At 44.7% G+C, this 11,924-nt stretch overlaps 1 protein-coding gene across 1 annotated transcript in view; it reads left to right on the top strand.

Moving 5' to 3' along the window:
• Positions 1-3,319: 3,319 nt before the first annotated feature.
• LOC121004468 (oocyte zinc finger protein XlCOF7.1-like) overlaps positions 3,320-11,924 on the top strand; it is a 59,058-nt gene continuing 50,453 nt past the window's right edge. Inside the window, exons 1-2 of the mRNA XM_040436703.1 lie at positions 3,320-3,439; positions 5,221-6,291. Coding sequence (XP_040292637.1) covers positions 5,271-6,291 — 1,021 coding nt within the window. The 5' untranslated portion in view covers positions 3,320-3,439; positions 5,221-5,270. The remainder of the gene's footprint in view (positions 3,440-5,220; positions 6,292-11,924) is intronic.

Here is an 11,924-nt window from a genome sequence, read left to right as displayed (position 1 = left end):
GATCTGTGGATGGCACTGTTTAGGGGAGGGGATCTGTGGATGGCACTGTTTAGGGGAGAGGGGATCTGTTGATGGCACTGATTAAGGGAGGGGGATCTGTGGATGGCACTATTTAGGGGAGGGGGATCTGTGGACGGCACTGTTTAGGGGAGGGGGATCTGTGGATGGCACTGTTTAGGGGAGAGGGGATCTGTTGATGGCACTGATTAGGGGAGGGGGATCTGTGGATGGCACTATTTAGGGGAGGGGGATCTGTGGACGGCACTGTTTAGGGGAGGGGGATCTGTGGATGGCACTGTTTAGGGGAGGGGGATCTGTGGATGGCACTGTTTAGGGGAGGAGGGATCTGTGGATGGCACTGTTTAGGGGAGGGGATCTGTGGATGCCACTGTTTAGGGGAGAGGGGATCTGTTGATGGCACTGATTAGGGGAGGGGGATCTGTGGATGACACTATTTAGGGAGGGGGATCTGTGGACGGCACTGTTTAGGGGAGGGGGATCTGTGGATGGCACTGTTTAGGGGAGGGGGATCTGTGGATGGCACTATTTAGGGGAGGGGGATCTGTGGACGGGACTGTTTAGGGGAGGGGGATCTGTGGATGGCACTGTTTAGGGGAGGGGGATCTGTGGATGGCACTGTTTAGGGGAGGAGGGATCTGTGGATGGCACTGTTTAGGGGAGGGGATCTGTGGATGGCACTGTTTAGGGGAGAGGGGATCTGTTGATGGCACTGATTAGGGGAGGGGGATCTGTGGATGGCACTATTTAGGGGAGGGGGATCTGTGGACGGCACTGTTTAGGGGAGGGGGATCTGTGGATGGCACTGTTTAGGGGAGAGGGGATCTGTTGATGGCACTGATTAGGGGAGGGGGATCTGTGGATGGCACTGTTTAGGGGAGGGGGATCTGTGGACGGCACTGTTTAGGGGAGGGGGATCTGTGGATGGCACTGTTTAGGGGAGGGGATCTGTGGATGGCACTGTTTAGGGGAGAGGGGATCTGTTGATGGCACTATTTAGGGGAGGGGGATCTGTGGATGGCACTATTTAGGGGAGGGGGGATCTGTGGACGGCACTGTTTAGGGGAGAGGGATCTGTGGATGGCACTATTTAGGGGAGGGGGATCTGTGGATGGCACAGGGGGGGGGCCCATAATTTTTTTTTGCTATGGGGCCCATGCATTTCTAGCTACGCCCCTGATTCAGCGTGTCACTGGGGGTTAGAATTATTCCATCATACCAGGAAAAATACATAGAATTCAATCTAAAGAAATGATGAAAGGCGTCCACAGCCTTACTGATCCCCATCCCCAGTAATCCTGACAGACAATGGCGGTGATTGTACCTCCAGCTGCACTGCTGGACTCTACATCTATGGGGGAGGGAGGAGACTAGTGGGATTAAGGACCTTTCATGATGTCATGACCATGTGACTGTGTGTAGGAGGAGTCCTCCAGGCTGTGCTGTTGGAGGAGGTAAAGGACCTGTGATGATGTCATGAACATGTGACTGTGTATGGGAGGAGTCTGGAATCACATGACTGGGTGCTATTCAGTGTATTCAGGACTTTGTTGTGCTGGTTGTGATCGGTGCTGGATGACCTGAAGTGTTGCATCGGGATGTAGTTACAGAGTGTATGCAGTGGAGCTGTCTCTGTGTCTCCTACAATATAGGATCCGCTCAGTGGAGATCTTCTATATCAGATCCTTCTCCTGATTGACCCATCAAGGATGAACAGGGACAAGATGGCGGAGAGTATAATAAATCTCACCCTAGAGATCCTGTTCCAGCTTACTGGAGAGGTGAGAGATTCTGATGATGTCACATTTCATCATCTTATCTATGTTACTGACAGATGGACATGACTGGAGAGGTGAGGGACTCTGGAGATGTATGGAGTGATATTTATTACTGTGTCTTTCCATAACCAGGACTACACAGTAGTGAAGAAGACCTCTAATGAGCGCTGTCAGGACCCTCTGTCTGAAGGATGGGGAAGAACCCTGATCCCAATCACGAGGCCTCCACCTCACCCCCTGATACATGAGGAAATCAATAGAGAGAAGATCCTAGAACTCGCCAACAAGATGATTGAGCTGCTGACTGGAGAGGTGACACTGCTGGGAATGCTGGGACATTGTACAGAAACGCTATGAAGGGATCTGGGTGATGACTGTATCATTGTGTTGTCAGGTTCCTATGAGGTGTCAGGATGTCACCATCTATTTCTCCATGGAGGAGTGGGAGTATTTAGAAGGACACAAAGATCTGTACAAGGACGTCATGACAGTTAAGGAAGAGAGAAGAACACCAGAGAGATGTCCCAGTCCTCTTCTCCCACAGGATGGTTCAGAAGAACATCACAATGTCCCACAGAATGCTCAGGTAGATGGAAACAAGGACGTCATGATGGAGGATCACCGCCTCCTCACATCACCAGGTAATAGACATGACTAAATCCACACGTCCTCTCATTATCTGTATGTAAGGAATGAATTTAGTCACTGGATGTGTTTCCTACAGATAAGGAAGAGAGAAGAACACCGGAGAGATGTCCCAGTCCTCTTCTTCCACAGGATGGTTCAGAAGAACATCACAATGTCCCACAGGATGATCAGGTAGATGGAGATAAGGTCTCATGAAATGTTCCCTATGATCTAAAGGAGGCTGTGAAGATCTTGCTTTATCCACCAGTATTATATGTTTTATCCTTGTACAGGTGAAACTCGAAAGATTATAATATCCTGCAAAGTTTATTTATTTCAGTAATGCAACTTAAAAGGTGAAACTAACATATGAGACTCATTACATGCAAAGCGAGATATTTTCAAGCCTTTATTTGTTATAATTTCAATGATTATGGCTTACAGCTTATAAAACCACAAAGTCACAATCTCAGGTCCCCTTTGCTCAGAGGATATGGATTAATTAGCTGACTAGAGTGTGACACTTTGAGCCTAGAATATTGAACCTTTTCACAAAATTCGAATTTTAAGCTGCATTAATGCAATTCCGTTTAATTTGCATTACTGAAATAAATGGACTTTTACACGATATTCTCATTTTTCGAGTTTCACCTGTATAATGAGAAAGGTGGAGATGGCAGGATTACAGCCGACCATAAACATTACATGTGGTCTGGATCTTCTCACAATTTTCTACTTATGGAGACTGCAGGTTGGACTAAGGAGCTAACAGTTTGGATTTATACGGGAGACCTGCAGATATTTGGGTCAGATATCTCCTGCTGTCCTATCATTTTTGGTTGTCATTCTAATTACTGATCTTCCACACGACTTCTCCAACCGTCTGACGACTTCTATAATATTTGTTTTACAGCTTGTGAATCCGGGTGAAGATCTGAACAATATTAATCCTACAGAGACATATGTGAGGGGTGATGAGCAGAGTATAGAGGACATTCCTACAGATAACCGCCCAGGTGAGTAGTGAGCACTAAATAAAGCAGAGAAGACCCACAGATTCTACTCCTTCACTAAATACTTTTAAATAGGTTTTCTCCTTTATAGAAGAAGTGGAATAAACTGTGAATAAAATATAACTTTTCTTAATAACTATTAAAACAAAGTGGTAACCACTGCATGGAGACTAAAGTACCACTGAATAAATCAAATAAATATGGCACCCATATGTCGCATTGACAGATTGATACTCATATAGTCTGAGAGTTATCAAACCAAAAATACAGTAGGGTATTTAATGGTCACTTACTTGAGCACCGCAGACTCTTCAAACAGCTGATTGGAGGGGGTGGCGGGATTCAGAGGACTACCATTCAGAAATTCTTATCTCTCCTGAGGATTAGTCATTAGTATTTTACTCCTGGAAACCCCCTTTAAAGGGAACCTATCATCGGGATTTTGTGTATAGAGCTGAGGACATGGGTTGCTAGGTGGCCGCTAGCACATCCGCAATACCCAGTCCCCATAGCAGCTCTGTGTGCTTTTATTGTGTAAAAAAAAACGATTTGATACATATGCAAATTAACCAGAGATGAGTCCTGTCCCTGACTCATCTCATGTACAAGACTCATCTCAGGTTTATTTGCATATGTATCAAATCGTTTTTTTTACACAATAAAAGCACACAGAGCTATGGGGACTGGGTATTGCGGATGTGCTAGCGGCCATCTAGCAACCCATGTGCTCAGCTCTATACACAAAATCCGGGTGACAGGTTCCCTTTAAGCTCTGTGTTCTGTCAGTTTTTTCTGCTGTAAAGGTTTTTAATAAAACATTGCTGCGCTGAGAAATGACTAGAAAAAAAAATTACGAGACCTCCTTGAGTTTCTTGTATAAGGGTCTGTGCACATTCAGCTACAGATGTTTTGGTCATGCCTGGAGCTTTCATGTTCTTCCTGTGTTTCCATGGGTTTCTTCCGAAGGTCATGTCTGACAGTCTATTTAACCCCATTAGGGAGCAGCCAATTTTGGGCGTTAGTGACCAAGTAACTCCCCCTCCATACTTTTATCATTGCATTTTAAGAGCCACAGCTTATTTTTTATTTTTCTGTTGATGTGGTCATATGAGAGCTTGCTTTTGTTCTGGGAAAAGTGTCGTTTTTAACTGGTTTTTAAAAGAATAGAAAAAAAAAGCCCAGCGACTACGCAATTTTTTTTTTCATTAGACCACTGGTAGCCATGTAATGACAATCCTGTCCATTACAGCAGGAACCTGACTATCATTATACAGCTGAGCACCCTCACTAAGGTGCTAAGGGGTAAAAATATATATATATTAAAAAAAAGTGCTAATCCAGCCTTACATTTGCTCCAAAGCCACAATTTCATGGCCATACTGGTACTCTTTTTTGGTATTTGCTGAAGTTCCTATAAGTGGTGGGAGTATGTGAGGTGGACACCCGCGAATAGCACTGACTTACAGGTCATTTTATAATTCTCAACAGAGTATTTAACTAGAAAAGAATATGGTAGACACACTGAAAAGTGAACCTTTGAAGATGCTGGCTTCAACACAAAAGTGGAAAACTACAGCCTAGTGTCCTAACATTCTGATCTACTGGTTCTTGCTCTGAGATTAGATTAGGATCTGTTTTGAAAACCACTGTCTTAGTCAGTGAAGAACTGAATTTTGTTACATTCCTTGCAATTTATATTTAATTGTTGAGTTAGAAATGTTATAACATATTAATATTATTTAAGGTTATATTATTTAAAAATAATACAAATTTATTCTTGGCAGATGAATGCACCAGGAGCTTAGAGGGACATGGGATATCTTCACAACATACTATGGCTCAAGATGTATATGAACAGCACGTCATTATCCCAGATGTATCCTCAGACTTTCATAGCAAAGATCCATCATCTGATTCTTTTCAATGGATCCGATCTTCTGATTTATCACAGATTGTTAAGCAAAACAAAGAACACAGAAGGGGTGAACATCAAAGGCAGGAGAAGCAATTTTCATGTTCAGAATGTGGGAAATGTTTTCAACGGAAATCAAATTTTGTTAGACATCTGAGAACTCACACAGGTGAGAAGCCATTTTCATGCTCAGAATGCAAGAAATGTTTTATTGCTAAATCAGATCTTGTTAAACATCAGAGAATTCACACAGGGGAGAAACCATTTTCATGTTCAGAATGCGGGAAATATTTTACCCAGAAGCAAGAGGTTGTTTTACATCAGAGAATTCACACAGGGGAGAAGCCATTTTCATGCTCAGAATGCGAAAAATGTTTTAATCATAAAGCAAATCTTGTTAGACATCTGAGAATTCACACAGGCGAGAAGCCATTTTCCTGCTCAGAATGTGAGAAATGTTTTAATGCTAAATCAGATCTTGTTAAACATCAAAGAATTCACACAGGGGAGAAGCCATTTTCATGTTCAGAATGTGGGAAATATTTTACCCAGAAGAATGAAGTTGTTTTACATCAGATAACTCACACAGGGGAGAAGCCATTTTCATGCTCAGAATGCGGGAAATGTTTTATCAAGAAGCACGAACTTGTTGTGCATCAGATAACTCACACAGGGGAGAAGCCATTTTCATGCTCAGAATGCAAGAAATGTTTTAATCAAAAATCACATCTTGTTACACATCAGAGAATGCACACAGGGGAGAAGCCATTTTCATGTTCAGAATGCAGGAAATGTTTTTCCCAGAAGCACGCACTTGTTGTACATCAGAGAACTCACACAGGGGAGAAGCCATTTTCATGCTCAAAATGCGAAAAATATTTTAATAATAAATCACATCTTGTTAGACATCAGAGAATTCACACAAGGGAGAAGCCTGACACTGGTAAAATGGAGTAAAAAATAAATAAATCATTTTTATTAATAAAAAAATACCAAAAATTTTGAAAAATTAGCAAGTTTCCAAGTTTCAATTTCTCTACTTCTATAATATATAGTAATACCTCCAAAAATAGTTATTACTTTACATTCCTCATATGTCTACTTTATGTTTGGATAATTTTGGGAATGACATTTTATTTTTTGGGGACGTTACAAGGCTTAGAAGTTTAGAAGCAAATCTTGAAATTTTCCAGAAATTTTCAAAAACCCACTTTTTAAGGACCAGTTCAGGTCTGAAGTCACTGTGTGAGGCTTACATAATAGAAACCACCCAAAGATGACCCCATCTAAGAAACTACACCCCTCAAGGTATTCAAAACTAGTTATACAAACTTTGTTAACTCTTTAGGTGTTCCACAAGAGTTATTGGCAAATGGAGATGAAATTTGAGAATTTTAATTTTTTGGCAAATTTCCCATTTAATCCATTTTTTCCAGTAACAAAGCAACGGTTAACAGCCAAACAAAACGCTATATTTATTGCCCTGATTCTTTAGTTTGCAGAAACACCCCATATGTGGCCGTGAACTGCTGTACGGGCACACGGTAGGGCGTAGAGGTAAAGGTGCTCCGTGTGGTTTTTAAAAGGCAGATTTTGCTGGACTGGTTTATTTACACCATGTCCCATTTGAAGCCCCCCAGATGCACCCCTAGAGTAGAAACTCCATAAAAGTGACCCCATCGAAGAAACTACACCCCTCAAGGTATTCAAAACTGGTTTTACAAACTTTGTTAACCCTTTAGGTGTTCCACAAGAATTAATGGAAAATAGAGATAACATTTCAAAATTTCACTTTTTGGGCAGATTTTCCATTTAATAATTTTTTCCCAGTAACAAAGCAAACAAAGGGTTAACAGCCAAACAAAACTCTATATTTATTGCCCTGATTCTTTAGTTTGCAGAAACACCCCATATGTGGTCGTAAACTGCTGTACTTAGGGTACTTTCACACTAGCATTTTTCTTTTCCGGCATAGAGTTCCGTCACAGGGGCTCTATACCGGAAAAGAACTGATCAGGCATATCCCCATTCATTCTGAATGGAGAGTAATACTTTCAGGATGCATCAGGACTAGGGTTGAGCGAACCCGAACTGTAAAGTTCGGGTTCGTACCGAACCTTTGGATTTTGGGACCCCGAACCCGAACATTTCCGTAAAAGTTCAGGTTCGGTGTTCGCCACTTTCTTGGCGCTTTTTGAAAGGCTGCACAGCAGCCAATCAACAAGCGTCATACTACTTGCCCCAAGAGGCCATCACAGTCATGCCTACTAATGGCATGGCTGTGATTGGCCAGAGCAGCATGTGACCCAGGCTCTATATAAGCTTGAGTCACGTAGCGCTGCACGTCACTCTGCTGTTACAAGTGTAGGGAGAGGATGCTGCTGGACTTGTGATTTCAGGGAGAGCATAGGAGAGAATCTAACTCAGCGATCTACAGACAAATAGTTGTGTGGGTGCAGGACACTATCGTTTTACCCTGCCCTGAGCTCATTGACCAAAAAATACTAACTTTTAGAATTCTGTTATTTAGGTGGGTGGCGGCCATTTTATGCATGCTCAGTGCACCAGCACTGCATCTGAGCTTTTGGGACATTGCAAATCACAATTATTGGGGGGCAAACTACAACATCTGTATTAGTCAGTGTGCAATTTAAGGTAGAAATACACCCATCATTTTCTGGGGTTTTAAAAACACAATTTTTTCCAAAAAACAGTATTTTCCAGATCTGCAAGTGTTAAATTCAGGTTTAATATATACAGCTTTCATATTCTGTTAGCAAAAAAAGACTTTTTTGGCAATCTCCAACATCTGTATTTGTCAGTGTGCAATTTAAGCTAGAAATACACCCATCATTTTCTGGGGTTTGAAAAACACACTCTTTTGACAAAAAACACTATTTCAGGCCTTGCAGCATCAGCGTGGGAAATTACAGGCTTATATACTGCTGTCAAATTCAGTTTTTAAACAAACACTCATTTGGGCACAAAAAATTTAGTTGGCAGCCTTTGATGCAGATGTCATTGTGAGATACACCCTTCAGGCCTACAGTGGTTCAGGCCCTGTGAGATACACCCTCTACATACAGGGGTTTGAATCAGGCATTTGAAATACAGCCATTTCAAATACAGCCATTTTGTGCAAAGATATATTTACTTCAGGCCTACACAGGTTCAGACTGTGTGTGATCCCCCCTCTACATACAGGGGTTTGAATTAGGCATTTGAAATACAGCCTTTTTGTACAAAGATATATTTACTGCAGGCCTACACTGATTCAGGGCGTGTGCGATCCCCCCCTATACATACAGAGGTTTGAATTAGGCATTTGAAATACAGCCATTTTGGGCAAAAAAATCTTTTATTGAGGCCTAGTCTGGTTCAGGCCATGTGAGATACACCCTTTACATACTGTCGTTCTATTCTACTATGAATTAAACACCCATTTAGGGCAAGATCCTAAATTTAAAAAATATGAGGAGAGCGTCAAATAAGGGACGTGGCCCAGGTCGTGGTGCTGCTGGTGGAGCTCCTGTTGCAGGGAGAGGACGTGGTCGATCTGTGCCAGCTACACGCACAAGTGAAACCCCTTCCTCAGGTGCGAGTAAGCGACAAAACCTGCAGCGGTATTTGGTCGGGCCTAATGCTGCTCTACGAATGGTAAGGCCTGAACAAGTACAGGCGATAGTATATTGGGTTGCTGACAGTGGATCCAGTTCCTTCACATTGTCTCCCACCCAGTCTCCTGCTGAAAGACCACAGTTGGCACAAGCAGCCGATGTCCATCTGTCTTTCACCTCACCCCCTTGCAAATCAGCCAAGCAGTCTAAACCCCAAGTCATGCAGCAGTCTCTTCTGCTTTTTGATGACTCTGTTAGCAGGGTTTCCCAGGGCCATCCACCTAGCCCTGCCCCAGAAGTGGAAGAGCTTGAGTGCACCGATGCCCAACCACTTATTTTTCAAGATGAGTACATGGGAGGACCATCGAAAGTGTGCAGACCTACAAGGAAGTCAGGGGTGAAGACTGGGTGGAAAATGATGTGGAGGACGATGAGGTCCTCGACCCCACATGGAATCAAGGTCATGCGAGTGACCGATGTAGTTCGGAGGAAAAAGCGGTGGTCGCACAGCAGAAGAGGGAGCAGGGTGCAAAAGCGGAGCGGCCGTCCTCTAGACAGTACGCCTCCTACTGCCCACCGCAGCAAGGGACCGAGCACACCAAAGACAGCTCCAAGGAGTTCCCTGGCGTGGTAGTTCTTCAGACAATGTGCTGACGACAAGAGACTGTTGGTAAACAGGAGGGGGGGAGGGGGTAAGAACCGGGGCCGGCACCTCTGCCTAACATGTGGCTCCCCTTAATTGCAACCTAAACCAGTTAATAAACACTCGAGACAACAGGTAACCTTTAGTTGGGTGATGATCGGCCACAGCTTATTTATTTTTCAACGGCAAAACCAAAGAACTATCATCTTGGAGCGGTATGCCAACCGCCGGACTCCCGGCGGGCAAGTACGCCATCAGCTATCTCCAACTCTCCGCTGTATCAAATACCGCCACGGAGGAGACCCACAGCCTTAAACGGGGCTCCGACCACCACCCAGCAAAAACATAGCCTGTTCGATCCCATCCTGCAGGCCGGAAATAAAAATATCTAGCCCAATCTCTGTCAGATGAACACCATCAGGTCTCATAAGGGACCTATTATCGCCCTCTAGTTGGCGATGCCTCACCACAATTCCCCCACAGGACCGCACAAACTGGGACATGTGAGAATTAACTGTCCTCCTACCTTTCTCAGCAGCTTCAGCATCCCTGGCCCCATGCCAAACAACCCGAGGAATGATTTTGGACCATACCAACACCATTTCAGCGAAAAAGGACGAGAACCTCTCAATGTCAGAGGGCATGAGGGCCATGAGCTCAGCCAGACGTGATAGGCATAGGTCATTGCCACTGGCATGAATGACAAGAATCACGGGACCCCTAGAATGAAAACCGATGTCTACCACCTCTGTGAGAATCTGGGACCATTTAAGACCTTGGATACCCCTCCAGGATACATCGACTTCACAAAATCCCAGCATTCGACCTCCAGGCCTGCACTCCGCCCTCTGAGCTGCCCAAAAAATGTACGAGTGGCCAACCAACCAGACCGCAGGGCGCACCACACCTGAAAGAAAAAACAGCACAAATGCAACAAGAAAATGACGCTGCGAACTCACGCTACCACACCCACTGCTATAAATCTTGAGATGTAACAAACCTGAAACAAAAAACATTCATATGCTTGCAGTCTTAACCCCCACGTACACATCATTTATTTTTTTATTTATTTATTTATTTATTTATATCAAGAGATCCGGCAGGATGTACCTGGCATAACAGGCAGATTGCCACCTCCCAATGCGCATTACCTCCGCCTCTGGCAAGCCCGCCCTGGCCAATACGAAACGAATGGGTGCCAAAATCCTTCGGCTCAACTCCCAAACGACACAAGCAAGCGCAAAAAACAGATGTAAACTGAAATTTGGTCAGGCGGGAGACATCCTGGTGAGTGAAGAAATTGGTACCCCCAACACGCAACGCGCAGTACGCAGAAACCAAACGAACTGGACAAGCCACGCCTGAAACCTGATGAAGAGGGATCCACACCCCCTGCCAAACTGATCCGTTTTTGATCTACGAACCAGAACTCTAATAGCCCCCGGCTTCTTACCAGAGGGAGGGAGCAATTCGCCCACTCGAAGGGCAGGGAAAAAGTAAACTAAAACAAGCCGAGAACAACCCCGCTTCAAACGGTGAGGCACACACCCCCGAACATGCTTCGACCAGCCTGCATAACAGGCCAAACGAAATGGGGCGCCTACAATCCCTAAGAACATATTCCTTCTTCCAACCCTTCATGGCCTGCCTGATGACGAAATGCTTGGAGACATCAGGCCAACCACAAAGCTGAAAGAAAAAGGCTACTCCAGACAACCGCCGCTGCGCCACCGGTGCAGACACAGCCATAGATCTCAGCTTGAGCAACCACTCCACCGTCACCTCCAAGCGGAGGACATCCTGCGTAGCGACGTTCCTAGCGCCCACCACTGATAACCAGTCAGCCCATGCCTTACCGTGACCCCGCCAGGTCGCTGGAGACACCGAAGACCCGACAAGGGACATCAGTTGCTGGCCACCAAACGCCATAGGTACTCCGGACATTCCTTCCCGATGTGCTCCACCTCCGGAAGCAGCTCCCGAAAAACCTGCCAACAAAAACGGGAAAGAGCATCAGCAATACCGTTATAAACACCCGGAACATGGCGAGCCCTGAAATAGATATTATGCTCCAGGCAGCGCAAAACCAAATGTCGCAGAAGCGCAATTACCGGCAGAGAAGAAGAAGACAGGCGGTTGATACAATGGACCACACTCAGGTTGTCAGACTAAAAGCACACGTGATGATCTGCGAGTTTCTGACCCCAAATCTCGACCGCCACCACAATCGGAAATAACTCAAGCAACGTCAAATTCTTACAGAAACCCTGCAAGCGCCACGAATCCGGCCAAGTAGCAGAGCACCATTCCCTACCA

The sequence above is a fragment of the Bufo bufo genome, chromosome 6, assembly GCF_905171765.1.
Source record: "Bufo bufo chromosome 6, aBufBuf1.1, whole genome shotgun sequence".
NCBI classification, from domain to species: domain Eukaryota; kingdom Metazoa; phylum Chordata; class Amphibia; order Anura; family Bufonidae; genus Bufo; species Bufo bufo.
The sequence above is the reverse complement of the archived record's forward strand: the minus strand, read 5'-3'. Positions and strand labels throughout refer to the sequence as shown.